Here is a 15,912-nt window from a genome sequence, read left to right on the forward strand (position 1 = left end):
TGAATCATACTACTGTACTCAACAGAGACCGAAGGAAGAACTGTCGGTGAGCTTCGGTGCGTATGATCGACTTGACCACGGGGTTCATCAGGAAGACCACGAAATAGGATGCGACCGCCCTTTTGCCACCAGGTGATGAATCCAGAACCCGAGGATGGGTATTATGCAACACTTTGAACCATTCCATTCGGTCCAGATTTGCGAAATCCAACTCCAAAGGATTGGACTGAGTGCTGACTTCTTTCTCGCAGTACTCCATCATTGCCTGAAGGTCGTCCCCAAACTGTGTCAATCCATAGAAAAAGAATCTTGGCGTGATTATATCCCCAGTGCCAGAAACACAGCACAGCTTGGTCACCACTCCACACTCAAATCGATGGAACAACTTCCAATGAAGCTCGCGACACTTCTCGCTGCAGTACATGAGCAGGACGCACGTCCGGCATGGAATCAAAATTTGGTATAAACTAGCACTGCATTGGTTGCAGCGCTGGAAGCACAAACTGAATTCGTGGACAAAAAGTTCACTCGTCTCGTCCAAAATCAAGTCCCCTGCGTTGAAGTCCTTCTCGGCGACCAGTCCCCTACCAAACTTCGGATCATAGCCCATCGCAATCCCTTTGGCCAAGAAGGGGATGCGCGGATTAATGTCCACGTTAAATCCCATCCGCGTATTCGGAACCGTGCCCTTGGAGTGACCATCTGCAATGCGCTGTCTACAGTTGCGTTCGCGTTCCAGCAGCTTCGCCATCAACTTGTCCGGATAGTTGTGCTTCCTAGCCAACTGGATGTTGAATAGGGCCATCTCGTACTCGCCCAGCTCGAAACAAATCGCCGATCTGAAATTTTAACGAAACGTTGAGATTTGCCAACGGACACACGAAACCCTTACCGATTGGCATATCCCATGCCCAGCTGTTCCGAATCGGGTGGTGCGCGGCAAATGGCCTGGTTGTAGCAGAACGTGGCTTCCACCAGATTCCGTAGCCGATAGAAATGGTTGCCGAATTCGCGTAGTTTACTCGCCTCCAAGTCGGACTTGCAGAGTTCCTCCAGTCCGGCCAGTTGCGAGCTGCCGGCAACGTACTTAATGATTCTTTCAACGGGCCAGTTGAGATCCAATTCTCCGCTTCGGCACGGATTCTTCGCCAAAAGATCGCTTATCATGGAGTCCTCCTGGTCGCGGCCCATGATTTCTAGCTGATGTGGACAACAGTTGCCGCAATCCGTCCTGGTTTTGATTTTAACCGCTTCAACAACTGGTATACTGATTACGGATTTCCCTCCAAAATAAACGTCAAATTACTTTCTATCATAATCAACATACACTCATATCGGGACATAAATCAAAATTGGTATGTAAAACCCTAAATAATGCTTAATTAACCCATATTATGACTAATATAATCAATGAGTGTAAATAGTATAACAAAAAGATTTCGCGCCTTTTTAGTTGGAAGTAGAACAGTTGGATCGGCGTCGTTGCCCACATCAGGCGGAATTTCAAGCAATCCGGAAAACTTGGCCCAGCCTCACCATGGATCTTGACGGAGAATTCCAAGTGCCGCCTATCGTGGCCAGCGTGCAGCTAATCTACCACCTGAATCTGGAAATCGGCGGCGGACTAAATGAACGGGCCGATGTCAACGCGCTGATACAGTTCATCACCGATTACGGCAAGTTGCGGATCGTTGCGGAACACTTGAAGTGCAACGTCAAAGCGGCCAAGCGGCGAGCTGTCGGAAACAGTATGTTCCGGGATGGGCTTTTTGTGAATGCCATGTTCGCCTACAACGAGAGCATTTGCCTGGCGCTGCCCGGGTCGGACCAGCTGGGAATCGGGTACGCTAATCGGTAAGGAGTGGTCACGTTGTGTTTTGAGGTTAGTTGTAACGGTCGGGAGCTTGTTTTTTCAGGTCGGCCGCTTGTTTCGCGCTGGGCGAGTACGAGATGGCCCTGTTCAACATTCAGATGGCTAGGAAGCACAACTATCCGGACAAGTTGATGGCGAAGTTGCTGGAACGCGAACGCAACTGCAAGCAGCGTATTGCCGATGGTTGCTCGAAGGGAACGGTGCCTTGTCCGCGGATGGGATTTAACGTGGACATTAATCCGCGCATCCCCTTCTTGGCCAAAGGTATCGCTATGGGCTATGATCCGAGGTTTGGTAGGGGACTGGTTGCCGAGAAGGACTTCAACGCGGGAGACATAATCTTGGACGAGAAGCTTGAGCTCTGTGGAATCGACTACAATGTAACCTTCCAAACGTGCAACCAATGCAGTTCCAGGCGTTATCACGTTTTGATTCCATGCCCAAAGTGCCCGTTTTTCATGTTCTGCAGCGAGGAATGTCGCGAGCTGAACTGGAAGCTGTTTCACCGCTTCGAGTGCGATGTCGCGACCAAGCTGTGCTCCGTCTCTCGAGTTTCCGACATGATCGCTCCTAGATTGTTCTTCTACGGATTGTCCCAGTTTGGAGATGATGTGCAGGCCATGATGGAGTATTGCGAGAAGGCGATCAACGGGAAATTCAACCCTCTCGATCTGGACTACACAATCCCGTGCCGTCTGGATGTGTTCAAGGCCGTGCACAACACCACCACCCGTTACGATCCTGTCGTGGAAATGATTGCGAACAACACTGCCGCCACCTATTCCGTCGTATTCCTGATGAACCCTCTTGTCAAATCGATCATCCGCACCAAACCGCATCGGCGGTTCTTCATTCGATCTATACAAACGTACAGCAAGGTGGCCGCTGCGCTGGCAACCAATTCCGGAATTTCCAAGGGAGTGATAACGACCATCCGCCCCGTTGGCAACCTTTTCAACCACTCGTGCGACCCACACGCGATGACGATCTCCGATGGCGGTCGAGTCAAGATGGTCATGCTGCGACCCGCTCGCCAGGGCGAGCAGATCTTTATATCCTACGGACCAACCTGGTACAAGCCATGTCCCCTTTCGTTGATGTTCAAGTGCTGCTGCATCGTTTGTGACAAGGGCAAAGCTGGACGCGAGTGGCACTCGCTGATGGACCGGAAACTGCCGCAAAACGCCCGCAAAGATGTACAGCTCATGAAGCAGATCCTTGGCGACAGCGGTGTCAACGTTGCTTCCAAGATGAATGCCGTTCAGCAGTTGATCAAAAGGTATGCGGATTACCACCCGCAGCGGGAGGATATCGGATATTTGCTGAAGCTGTACGGCGAATTTCTGTGCTTCATCGTCCAAGACGAGCATCTTGCATTGATGCGAGCCATGCTAATGGCTGAGCAGTGAGCGTTTGCTGAGAAACGTTCGTATTTCTAAACTATTCATTGGTACAGAAGTGAATTAATACCAGAAGTGAATTAAATATTCTTTGAAAATATAAAAAAGGGAAACTTGATCAAAAGAAATGGTCTTTAATTTTGTAACGATATCGTGCCGATAAAGCAGGCCAAGGGATACTGATGATACTCGTCGATTGACACCCAGGCGAGGAACATCCCGGAAAGAGCCCAACCACATCCGTAGTGCTGTTAGATCATCTTGGTCAAAACAGTATGGCTCTGGTTCCTTAAGGATTGCAAGTGTCCTATTTTCTTACCTCCACGTTGGCTTGATTTAGTCTGTGATACTAAGTTTCAAAAAAACTCTGGAAACGAACTTTTTTCCTCCGGAAATTGAATACTTTGATCGAAATAAAACTTAAATTGTAGTTCAAACAGTTAAATAATTTAGTTATCTATTTACAATTATTATATTTTCCTGTTTTCGCATATTAAATTGTTTTAATTAATTTTTATTATGGCTTCAGTGGATTTTCTACAAAAATGTAACGCCAATGCCCTCTTTCCCCTTGAAATTTACCGCTTTTACCGCAGCTGTCATTCGGCTTTTACCGCACGCAGCTGTCATTTCGGATTTTCTTGTTTTCTGTTTTTGGTTCGCTGCGCTGGCTCTTGCGTGTTTTCGTTTCATTCCGCGGAAAACCTTCATCCGGTTCACCCAGCCAGCAGCCCAGCCAAGGTGCGGAAAATTGATTTTTCCCAGCCAGTCAGTTGTCTACGGTGTGTTTGTGTGTGTGTGTGTGTGTGTTTGAGGAAAACGCGATTCGTGATTTTTCTCACTCAAGTGGGTGAATACTTCCCGGAGCGGGCGGCTACAGGTGATCGAAAAGGTGGTTTGGTGTTCTGGAACCGGAATTGAGCTCCCACTTGGCCGGAAATGGACGCGTAAGTCTCGCTGATGGGGTCGATTTGTTCACTGTGAAATTAGCTGCAACAAAATCGGTTCCCAAAGGAACTGGATCATTGTCCCGGCCAAAAAGCGATTTAATCGATAATCCTTTTTATTTCTTCGCTATCGGCAGGTTAACAGACGAGGTTGAATCCTTGGAGGCGATCCTGATGGACGATGTTCAAATCACCAGAAATGAAAGGTACGAGCTCCACCTTCTCCGAGTTTGGTTGGGTGGTTTTTGGTTTTTGACTCTGTTCTGTTGTCTCGTCTTGTCTGTGTTTTTTGCGAAAAATCGATTGCACAACTGTTCTAGTGGTAATCGTTGATGTGCATTACAGCTGCAAGTGCATGCAAGTTCGCTGAGTTTTGAGATAAGTAGAGATTGTTTTCAAGTAAATGTATCATAGAACATAAACATAGTTATCAAAAATTTTAGAATAATGTTGTCATATTATTTTAAATAGAATTCATGTAATGTTCAAAAAATATCACAAAAATTAATTAATTACGAATTGATTTGACTGATCCTTCATTTCAAAGCTCTTCTAGAGATTTTTTGGTTGGTAATCGGCTGCATATTATGTTATTAACATATTATGTTAAAGTTTTAAAAGACAGTCACACCACCTTTGCAGACTAAATGCTAAAATTAAATGAGATAAATATTTAACGAAAAACTCCAGGAGGACAAGGCGAGAATCGGATCCATCGGATCAGCTCTTCATAACAACTGATGTCATGGTGCCCTTAAAATCTTAGCTTAAAATTTATAAAAAATCCTTGACTCCTCGGTGTATTTTTTTTTTTTATCAAAGTCTGATATTTGAAAGAAAAATAGGATTTTTTTTTCTCAGAAAAATCGCAAAAAATCAAATAAATCAAATTTCTTATGAATATGCATTGAGAGACTCTAAATCACACATTTGACCTCCAAATAAAAAAAGTTTCCGAACCAAATTTACCAGATTTCTAACATACTTTGAAATTACTCAAATATCATAGTTGGAAGCACCAAGATGACCGATTAAAAATCTTTTCTTTGTACAATTTATCAAGAAAATAAAGCAAAACATTGCCCGGATACAAATTTGACCATAAAACAACAATAAACTAAAAGTATTTCATTAAATAGCTTTTTATCTCCCCAAAAACTTCCCACCTTATTTTTTTTCAAACCTCTGCCATATTACACGATTACATTCTGGAATCAATATTGCAAAGTGTACGAAATGGCAAAATCAAGTGGAATTAAGGACAGGACTTGATGCTGCTCGCTAACTGGGCTTATCGAAAAATGGCGAGGCGATCGTCAATGCAAAATAATTTATAAACAGCAAAATTAAAGTATCTCAGAATTATTTCCTGAGCTTACCATCCAAATTTTCTTCATCTGTGACATGAAATTTCATTAAAAAAACTTTATAAAGGGTTTTTATTTGTTGAAATTGATATTTTTTTGTTTTTTGACGTTTGACTGCTTTTTATTTAGGCCCAGTTAAACAGACATTTTTACAAAGTTCAACATAAAAACAATTATATACACAATTTCATTGTTAAAGTGATCATCACAAAGCTTCGTCAGATTGGAAATAGAAACAGCACATACAAACAGTTCTCAAAATTTGTAATTAATAAAACTGATGATTCACAGCTGTCTAAAAATCATCAACGTTCATAAAAAAACTCTGATAGTGAAGAAATTTTTTTTTGGAAAAAATAATTTTTGGTTCGAAAATCTCGCATGGCATGCGCCTTCAAAGCCTTAAAAAATCAAAACTTACTTAAATGTACTAGCAGTGCTTTCTTTTCATATTTCTTTAATAGTGATCAGAAGTTAATTAAAAGTTTGAAAAAAGTTTTTTTTTTCATTGAACATGATTTAGGCATCCGCCAAACCCTCGGTTATTTTTGGGTTTTTTGATTTTTGTCAAACTTTTAATAAAAGGTGTCCACGTGGTTTGTGAATGGTCCCTTTGTAATCCGAAGTTATAAAAATGTTAGAAAAATGTTTTTTGTTTCCTGATTTTATTTTTGAAAGAAAAATGTAAAACTTTAATTATAATTTAAAATTAAAGAAACAAAATTTATGTAATTTAATTACACTCAACCCCGGTGGTTGGTCACTTTTTCGTTTGACACGAACACGACGATGAAAAAAATAGTTTAGTTGCAAAAAAAAGGATTTTTAAGCACGAGTCGTACATTTATCCAACGAGGTTCACCGAGTTGTATAAATACGAAGAGTGCTGAAAAAATCAAGTTTTGCAACGAGTTCCATACAACATTTTTTGCAATTCCAAAAAACACACACTGAGTGAAATTTTATGTCAAATTTTCATGTATTTTGTCAATAAATCGTTTAAATAAAAAACGTTACTTAATCCACCTTTAGGTGGTTGGTGCCTTCCTCATATTCATAAAGTCAATACATTCAGTAAAAATAGCAACATTCCCCCTTAACATGTTTAACAAATCAACTTTATTACTCATTTCTTTTGATATGGTTCGCAGACCATCAATATTTCTGGCTCATCGGCAAGGTCTGATAAAAATACCTATCCAACGATAGTTCGCATGGAAGATTCAGACAATATTTTTATCACAATATCTGAAATCAAACCTCTAAAAAGTGTATAAATAACACTTAAGTGCCAATAACTTTTAATAGGGTTGTCAGATCCTTGATGTTTTAGGCTCATTTGAAAGGTCTTTCGATTATCTAACTAACGATGGGTCGCATGATGGACCCGGACATCATTTTCCTTGATGTTTTAGGCTCATTTGAAAGGTCTTTCGATTATCTAACTAACGATGGGTCGCATGATGGACCCGGACATCATTTTTACTGAAATATCTGAGATCCGGCCTCCAAAAAGTGTATAAATAACACTTAAGTGCCAATAACTTTTAATAGGGTTGTCAGATCCTTGATGTTTTAGGCTCATTTGAAAGGTATTTCGATTATATAACTAACGATGGGTCGCATGATGGACCCGGACATCATTTTTACTGAAATATCTGAGATCCGGCCTCCAAAAAGTGTATAAATAACACTTAAGTGTCAATAACTTTTGATAGGATTGTCAGATCCTTGATGTTTTAGGCTCATTTGAAAGGTCTTCCGATTATCTAACTAACGCATGATGGACCCGGACATCATTGTCATTGAAATATCTGAGATCCGGCCTCTAAAAAGTGTATAAATAACACTTAAGTGCTAATAACTTTTGATAGGATTGTCAGATCCTTGATGTTTTAGGCTCATTGGAAAGGACCTTTCTGAAAATGTATACCATGACAGGGTTTCTTACAAAAACCACCCTTTTTACAATCTTCCGGACATACGCCAAAATCGTTTTTTTAGCATAACTTTTGAAGTACTTTACTAAACTTCATAATTTTCAATAGGGACTTATGGGACCCCAAGACGAATCGAATGAGACCAAAACGGTCCAAATCGGTTAAGCCAGTGCTGAGATAATCGAGTGCATATTTTTTGGTGCACAGACCCACATCCCTACACACACACACACACACACACACACACAGACATTTGCTCAGAATTTGATTCTGAGTCGATAGGTATACGTGAAGGTGGGTCTACGAGGTCAAATTAAGAAGTTCATTTTTCGAGTGATTTTATAGCCTTTCCTCAGTAAGGTGAGGAAGGCAAAAATGTTGAAAAGTGTTACTTTTCAAAACAAGTGCTGAAAAGTTCAACTTTTCAGCATTTATTTTGAAAAGTATTGCTATTCGATTCTGTCATTTTTGGTACAGAAAAGTAGGCTATTTCGTCGTTCAAGAATGACAGGAAAAGTAAGTAGTTTCACGGCGGTATTGCAAAATTCAAGTTTTGAACATATATCGATATATTATCGATGTTCATTCGTAAATTATCGATAGTAGATCGAGAAATTACGATCGAATGATCTTATCGTTGAAACAATTTCATGTAAATCGTCTTTTTTAAATTGCTATAACTCGTCAGGGTTAACTCGGATCGTTTTGCGGCCTTCGACAAAGATGTTTGTAATAAAACTTTGTATAAGTTTACATATATAAAATCAAATTATATTTTTACAAAACAACCATGTCCTTATGGAAACTGAATATCAAATAGGTTAACAACGATTTTCAATATTTTAAATCAAGAACATTGAGATTTTCACTGAATTTTTGCAAAAGAATCAAGATTCTCACATGTGTGCGATTTCTGGGTCTTTTATCCGACAAGTAATATCATTATTAACAACGTACACCACTTTTTATTTTCCAGCGGATATCCGGAGCTAATCGAAACCACCGTATTTCCAACCGTGGGCGAGGAAGTGGACAGCCAGTACGTGTGCATCACGTTGCAGGTATCTACCGCGAATTGCTTCTTCTTGAACTCCAACCTTATAGATCTCGCCACTTCTTTCAGGTCCTCCCCGTGCCCGGTTACCCGGACGTGAAGCCCAACATAAAGCTGAAAAATCCGCGCGGGTTAGACGACCACATCATAAACTGTATCGAAGCGGCCGTTCGTCAGAAGCTGGACGAGTGCCTCGGTTCGCCGGTGGTGTTTGACCTGATCGACATCATTCGCGAGCACCTGACCGAGAGTAACCTCCCCACCGGCCAGTGTGTGATTTGCTTGTACGGGTTCCAGGAGGGGGACGAGTTTACGAAAACGGTGTGCTATCACTACTTGCACAGTCACTGCCTGGCGTGCCATTTGAAGGCGTCGAAGAAGAATTACGACGAAGAGTTGGCCAAGATGCCGGGTTGGAAGCAGAAGGAAGCCAAGCCGTACCGGGCGCTGTGTCCAGTTTGTCGGGAGCCGATCGATGTTGACGTGGACCCGTTGAGCAAGTGTAGACCTCCGAAGGAACTGTCCAACGCGCCCCGGTTCCAACTGACCGATGAGTTGAAGTCGCTGCAAGCACAAATGAACCGACTCTATCTGCACCAGAAGAGCCGCGGCGGAATTATCGATTTGGACGCCGAGGAGGGAGGGGTGATTTCGATCGAGACCGAGACTCCCAACAGCGAGTCGCCGAAACGCACAAACAATATTGCACAAGATGTTGCGGAGAATCCGGTGGCGGCAGCGCCACCAGTTCAGAAGCAAAGCTCGCATCAACACGTGGATCGTGGAAACAATTCTCGCCATGGAGGTGGGAGGAACAACCCTGGCGGGAGCAAACATTCCCACGGAAAGGGAAAGGCAAATGTTGTCCAGAATGGCAATGCTCAAACGGCGGATTCAAGCACGGCCGACGCTGGCGTCGGTGAAGGCCCCGAAGAGCACCACCATTCGCATTCGCATCGCCACTATCGTGGTGGACATCGCCACCACCGGCGAAGCCATCATCACCATCACCATGGGCACAATCGCAGCGCGGCCGGCGCGTCATCTTCGTCGGGCGGAAACGCGGCCACAAACGGCAACGCGCCCCAGAAGAACTTAAACAATCCGTGCGGATCCGGCGCTAGGTGACAAATGTTGCCCCCGGAACTGGAAGACTGGTGCGGAACGGCTCCGTTCGCCAACGGCCACCACCAGCAGCAGCAGCGGGTACTGCCCAACCCGAATCATTATCCGCCGGCGGCGGCTGCTGCAACTCACCACCATCATCACCGACACCGCCAGCTGGTGGATGACACTTCGACCCGGACGCAACTGCTGCTGATATAACATTTGGCCATCGAACCAGGTAACACAATTTTTCAATTTAATCACACTTCTAGTAGCAATAGACTAGCAGCAGCCACTTTACGACTGATTAGAATATCATTAAGGAAGCCAACGAGCGAGGCCAAAAATTGCGCCGAAATTGTGGCGGTGATGAGTTGTGATCTTTTATAACGTTTCGGCGGAATTCTTTTTGTAACTGACCTTAAGAGCAGATTTATGTGGCTGTGTGTGGGGGAAGCTAACTGCTTTGCATTTTGTGGATTGGTTGATTGCATTGATAAATCGTGATTTACATTTGAAATAATAGTAAATTTCTTGATAAACCAAATACATTTGAAGCATTTGTATTTTTTTCAGTAATGCTTTCTAAATCTTTGTAACACCCTTCAAATATAAAAGTCTAGGTAGTTAAGCCATTACGTAACTGGAATGACGTTGAATAACGTAGTTCATGTCAGTTTTGTTCATACCGATAGGTACAGTACTTGTTCGGTAACTGGGCTGAGAACGTACCAAATTCTGCTCGCTATACAACGTCCAGTTACCGAACAAGTACTGTACTAGAAATTGAATTTGTGTTACATTTGTGTTTTGGAAGTGCAATTCCAGAACAAAGGTTTATGCGTTCTAGGTACTTCAAGTTCACATCCGTGTGAGGGAAGCGCTTTTTCGGAGGCCAACCTTATCTATTATAGGTACTTGTAATACACGTCGGTGTTTGGGAACCACACAATGTTCGGCCTTCTTTTGTTAGTTCAACCATTGAGTTGTTGGAGAACGGAATCGACGTAACACCTTATAATGCGGCCCTATTAAACCTTGCGGTTTCGCCAACGGATTCACAGGTGTGTATCGTTCTTTTTGCGACAAGACTCCGCCTCCCGGGTCCCTAAGTGTGAAGGTAGATTTTTTTGCGTACGCCTTGAGATTCGAACCGGCCTCCAGTGCGAGGTCCGATTGATCCACACAGGCAGGCAGAGTTTTTGTAGAAAGTTTGATAGAGAAGTACTGACAAAATTTTGAATCGAAATGTGCATAAATCGTGCCATTTGAAAAAATAGTACCTATTTTGGGTCTACTAAACTTAATTCACCGAAATTGAGCATTTCACTAAATCTGGCAGGAATCTGCCACTTGATAATGATACGTGCAGTCATTATCTTCATGTTGGTGGGCAAGAAAAGTTTACTTTTTCCTTCTAAATTAGAAATAAAGCATTGAAAATAGCACTCTTCACTTTTTTCTTGGCAAATTGCTAATTGCCCATTAGGGCGAAAATTTTCACCACTTTTGCTTGCCGCTTGTTGACACTCAGCGCCCGGCTTTCATCACTCAGCACACGAATGAGAGCCGTCCCCCGAATCTCCAACCACCGGCAATTAGGTTTTACAGCGTGACGTCACGAGCGCACACGCACACACATTTTTACAGAGACACACGTGCAAAAAATGTAAACAGTGCAGCCAAGCGTAAAACCTAATATGTTTTTATTGATGGGTTGCACGATCCCGTTGCAAAAACAATCGCGTAACTACCAAATCACTAATTAGGTTTTACGCCGACTCGGTTTTGAGGTTAGAAATTTGACAGCTTGGCTGCACTGTTTACATTTTTTGCACGTGTGTCTCAGTAAAAATGTGTGTGCGTGTGCGCTCGTGACGTCACGCTGTAAAACCTAATTGATTAAAATTACTTCGTCCATCTCGGATAATGGCTCTATATACAGCCCATTTGACACTTCTACAAATTCTGTCAGTGTTTGTGCAAATTTCACAAGTTAAGTCTTTCTTGAATATTACGGGCTTGATGTTTGGCTACGCAACAAATGTTTAATTATGTTTAAAACTCGTAAAGAATGATATAAATCATGTACAAGCTCATTATAGTGTTGATTCAAGGCTGTATATATATACCATGGTGTGAAAGCCATGGTGTTGATTTGTGTCTTAAAACATCACAATGATTGAGCATGTTTGTTGACCGAATTTGTGCGGTTGTGCTGTACGAGCTGGGGCTGAACCGTACGTCAAAAAAGTTCGCCACGTTGTTCGAGATTTCAACCAATCAGAAGGTATGCCGAAAATATGCATAAAGAAGGTCGTATGCTAGGAGCATTATCCCCAAAATAGGGACAACAAATGTTTTAGTTTCTCGGGCTTTTACAGCAATATAAGCAATATAAGGTATACCAATTTATTCATGTAATAAAAGCCAGGCTGCCTATATCAGCCTTTAAGAATACATCAAATTAAAAGTGCGCTCGGCTTAGTAGGCCCAAAATAGGGACAAATACCATGGAACGATTTTCAGAATTTTGAAACAATAAGCATTACACAACAAATTTTGGAAAGCAATTTCAGCAAGTTAAATAACTGAATGCGATTCAGTAATCATCACTTTTGCTGAAATTCGACAATGAAACAAAATTATTGCTGAAAATCAGTAAACAGTAAATCTGTCAAACACTTATGACTTACTGATTGTGTTGTGTAATGTGTCTAATTTTGACATTTTGTTACGCACCAACATTGTCCACTGAAATTCTGTAAAGTTCTCTGATTTTTCATCAAATAAAATTTTAGTAAAAGATTCAGCAATTAAGATTTTACTGAATACTCAAAGAGCTATTACACCACCACAAACAAGTTTGACAGTTTGCAAAACTCGCAAACAAGGCAAAATGTATGCAGGCTGACGTTTGTACAAACAAATCCAGGCAAACTGTCAGAAAGTGCGAGTTTGTTTGCCGTAGTGTAATAAATAGTTCCTTTAGTTAATTGATATTTGTAATTTTGACAAATCAATGACTGACATTTCAGTAAAACGGTTGTCAAAAAAAAAAAACTGGAATTTCAGCAAACAAAATGAAAATTGAGCAATAATTTTGTTTCATTGATGAATTTCAGCAAAAGTGATGATTACTGAATCGCATTCAATTATTTATTTTGCGACGGAATTACAAAAAAGAGAATTTAAAATATTTAGAAAAAAATGAAGATTCACCAATCAAAACAGTTAGCAAATCCATAGAAAATGATTGACTGAGCATCGTTCTGATACCACTGGTATGGATGTGTGCAAATGCAAGGTAAAGTAAACAGGAAACGGATGTGATTTTAAACTATGGTTAAGTCGTCCAATTTTTAAGTCGTCCTCAGTTGTGTCCACCCACATTCGGTGCTGATAATTTCACACGCCTTCTAGCGTTCCGATTTCGGTTGTTTTTTTTGCGTAAATTTGTTCAAAGCTCCACGATATTTCATGGCAAAAACCAGATGATATTCTAATCCATCGAATTGGAACATACTCAACAATATTCAAAATTATGCAAACCAAAATATTCAAACCACTAGGAATCAGCTGCAATAGATTAAACGAACAATTATAACAAATAAACAGTAAATCAATGTAGTACGCGGAATACATTCCTCGCCAGAGTACCGTAGACGTACCGGAGTCGATTTCGATGTTTGTGTGAATGTAGTCTAAAAGAAACTTCTCCTCCGAGAGGGAAACCCTGAGCACACCAGATTTGTGCATCCTCAGTTAATTGTGTGATTTTGTGTCCTTCAACTTGGTTCATCCTTAAAGAAAAACAGTCTAAGTTTACCGTGTAGCAGTTTTAAACCTTTCGAACGCTTTTAGAGCGTGCCAAAAAACTAACTAACTAAAACTCACTGTACTATCTCTGACACACAAAACAAACTTATTCAATGGACTGTAATTACGAGGGACATCCTAGAGGGGTGTCCTAGTTTGTGCAACATTGAAGGATATCTGGCAACCTGAAAAAAAAGTTAATATATGGAACATCAATTCAATTCTTACCTTTAACTCAAGCAAATCGCATCACCAATCAAATATACTTAAAGGCAAATAGTTGTAGGGGTCAAAATTTCAATGTAATTTCAATGAAATGAGTAAAAAAAAGAAAAGAAAAGTACGAAGCGTGTCGCATGCCATTCTTGAAAGTAAACCAGTCAAAGCTAAACTATATTCGTTAAACCTTTTGACAACTCTAAAAACATCCCGAAAATTCCATCAATCCAAACCTGTAAAAGTGGCCCCTCTTATCAGAGAACGTTCTATAAGCTGGCGCCCAAATTTCTGACCCATTAGAAGCTGTGCGTTTTGAGCTCGTTCTCTGGCGTTCTCTGCTGCTGTCGTAAAACAAATTGGCCCTAGTTTGTGGAACCTGTTGACTTATCGCGGGGCTTAGCGTAAAAGTGTGGCGCGGCGCGACCTGGTGGCGATGATGACGCATCGTCTTGAGGCTGTTTGTTGTTAAAACAAGATTATTACGAAACAAACAAAAAATATAATAAAAAACTTAATTGCATGTTTTTCCAAAAATACTCCAATTTTCGTAATTTGCAGTATTGGTATCAAACAAAGCAAAACTTTATCTGCTTTTTCACTTGTTTCTGTAAAATACTATTTTTTTTACAAAATACTAAAAATTTTATAATTTGAAATATTTCTATGAAACAAAGCAAAATTGTGTTTACCTTTTTAAATTTATTAGAGTTTTTTTTAATGAAATACTAAAATTTTTACAAATAACGTATTTTTCCGAAAATACTAAAATTTTCATAATTAGCTATATGGTTCTCAAAAGATTCTAAATTATGCATGCATGTTTAGTGTTTAACAGTTTTTGGGATAACATACTAAAATTTTCATAAAATTACGTATTACTTTTTTTTGAAAGTATGTACTCAAATTTTCAAAATGGTTCTCAAACGATTCAAAATTTTGCATGCATTTTCAGTGTTTGAGAGTTTTTTTTTTAAATTAATGGAATACTATGATCTTCACAAAATAATTACTAAAATTGTCATAATTTCCAGCCGATTAGAGACTTTGCATGCATTTTCGATGTTTTAGAGTTTTTTGAATGAAATACTAAAAGCGTGCAGCAATGATTTAGACTATTCTGCATCATTTTGCATAATTTCGGTGAAAGAATCCACTAAAATTTCAAATCGTTTGGTACCCGTATTGCAAAATAAGAAAATTTAAGTATTTTCAAAAAATATGGTATTTTGTGAACATTTCAGTAGTTCATTAAAAACAGTGAAAAATGTATGCAAAATTCCTTATCGTTTGATACCCACATGGCAAGTTATAGAAATTTTAGTACGTTATAAAAAACGATATTTTGAAAAAAAAAAGAATTTTTCAAAATGATAACAATGAAAAAGCAAACCTAATTTCTCAAAACTGGCAAAACTTGATTTCAAAAAAACACTATTTTTATTTTTTTTTTATTTTCTGATATGCTCTAGAGGACATAATATGCCAACTTTTCAGAAATTTCCAGAATGGCCAAAAAATCTTTGACCGAGTTATATTTTTTTGAATCAATATATTTTTTTAATCAAAATATTGGTCGCAAAAAATTTTCAACTCAATTTTTCGATGTAAAATCGAATTTGCTATTGAAAAGTACTCCAGTGAAATTTTGATAAAGTGCACCGTTTTCAAGTTATAGCCACTTTTAGGTAACTTTTATCAAAATAGTAGCAGTTATTCATTTTTTTTCAAAATGAGTGCCCATGTTTGCCAACTTTTGAAAAAAATATTTTTGAAAAGCTTGGAAAATTCTTAGTCTCACCCAAGCAACCCACCGTTTTCTAAAAATTTAAATCAAGACAAACATTTCAAAAGGACCAAACATTCAATATTACGTCCTTTTGAAATGTTAGTCTTAATTTAAAATTTTTAAAAATATAGTTTTCGAAATGATCGAAAAATTTCACGAATGTTTCATGTTTTAACATTGTAAATCGGACCATTAGTTGCTGAGATATCAACATTAGAAAACGGTGGGTTGTTTGGGTGAGACTTAGAAAACATCAATTTTCCTGTTTTTAAATCTTTGCATGGTAATATCTCAGCAACTAAGGGTCGTATCAACAAAGTTCAAAAAAGCAAAACATAGAGAATTTTCTCAGCATTTCAAAAATATTTTTTTTTCAAAAGTGGGCAAACATGGGCACTAA

General features: G+C 39.9%; 3 protein-coding genes across 3 annotated transcripts; 2 read left to right on the forward strand and 1 right to left on the reverse strand.

Moving 5' to 3' along the window:
• Positions 1-4: 4 nt before the first annotated feature.
• LOC6054145 (SET and MYND domain-containing protein 4) lies at positions 5-1,234 on the reverse strand. Its single transcript, XM_001870072.2, has 2 exons — positions 893-1,234; positions 5-839 (listed from the first exon to the last, which is right to left on the reverse strand). Exons 1-2 carry the CDS (start codon positions 1,189-1,191, stop codon positions 5-7), a joined length of 1,134 nt encoding a protein of 377 aa, XP_001870107.2. The 5' UTR covers positions 1,192-1,234.
• Positions 1,235-1,481: 247 nt separating this feature from the next.
• Positions 1,482-3,397, forward strand: LOC6042927. Its single transcript, XM_001870832.2, has 2 exons — positions 1,482-1,854; positions 1,917-3,397. The coding sequence occupies exons 1-2, from the start codon at positions 1,538-1,540 to the stop codon at positions 3,280-3,282; spliced, it is 1,683 nt and encodes a 560-aa protein (XP_001870867.2). The 5' UTR covers positions 1,482-1,537; the 3' UTR covers positions 3,283-3,397.
• A 521-nt stretch (positions 3,398-3,918) lies between these two features.
• LOC6042926 (E3 ubiquitin-protein ligase RNF25) lies at positions 3,919-13,903 on the forward strand. Its single transcript, XM_038254706.1, has 4 exons — positions 3,919-4,220; positions 4,358-4,426; positions 8,504-8,588; positions 8,651-13,903. The coding sequence occupies exons 1-4, from the start codon at positions 4,213-4,215 to the stop codon at positions 9,707-9,709; spliced, it is 1,221 nt and encodes a 406-aa protein (XP_038110634.1). The 5' UTR covers positions 3,919-4,212; the 3' UTR covers positions 9,710-13,903.
• Positions 13,904-15,912: the final 2,009 nt, after the last annotated feature.

This window comes from Culex quinquefasciatus, chromosome 2 (genome assembly GCF_015732765.1).
Source record: "Culex quinquefasciatus strain JHB chromosome 2, VPISU_Cqui_1.0_pri_paternal, whole genome shotgun sequence".
NCBI classification, from domain to species: Eukaryota; Metazoa; Arthropoda; class Insecta; order Diptera; family Culicidae; genus Culex; species Culex quinquefasciatus.

Bases quoted from the DNA above. Each gene is read 5' to 3' on its own strand.
- LOC6054145 (XM_001870072.2), bottom strand. From the start codon at position 1,191: ATGGGCCGCGACCAGGAGGACTCCATGATAAGCGATCTTTTGGCGAAG. The intron at 840-892 runs GTAAGGGTTTCG...TTAAAATTTCAG, and splicing joins GGCATGGGATATGCCAATCG to ATCGGCGATTTGTTTCGAGC.
- LOC6042927 (XM_001870832.2), top strand. From the start codon at position 1,538: ATGGATCTTGACGGAGAATTCCAAGTGCCGCCTATCGTGGCCAGCGTG. The intron at 1,855-1,916 runs GTAAGGAGTGGT...TTGTTTTTTCAG, and splicing joins GGAATCGGGTACGCTAATCG to GTCGGCCGCTTGTTTCGCGC.
- LOC6042926 (XM_038254706.1), top strand. The intron at 4,427-8,503 runs GTACGAGCTCCA...TTTATTTTCCAG, and splicing joins CAAATCACCAGAAATGAAAG to CGGATATCCGGAGCTAATCG. The intron at 8,589-8,650 runs GTATCTACCGCG...CACTTCTTTCAG, and splicing joins ACGTGTGCATCACGTTGCAG to GTCCTCCCCGTGCCCGGTTA.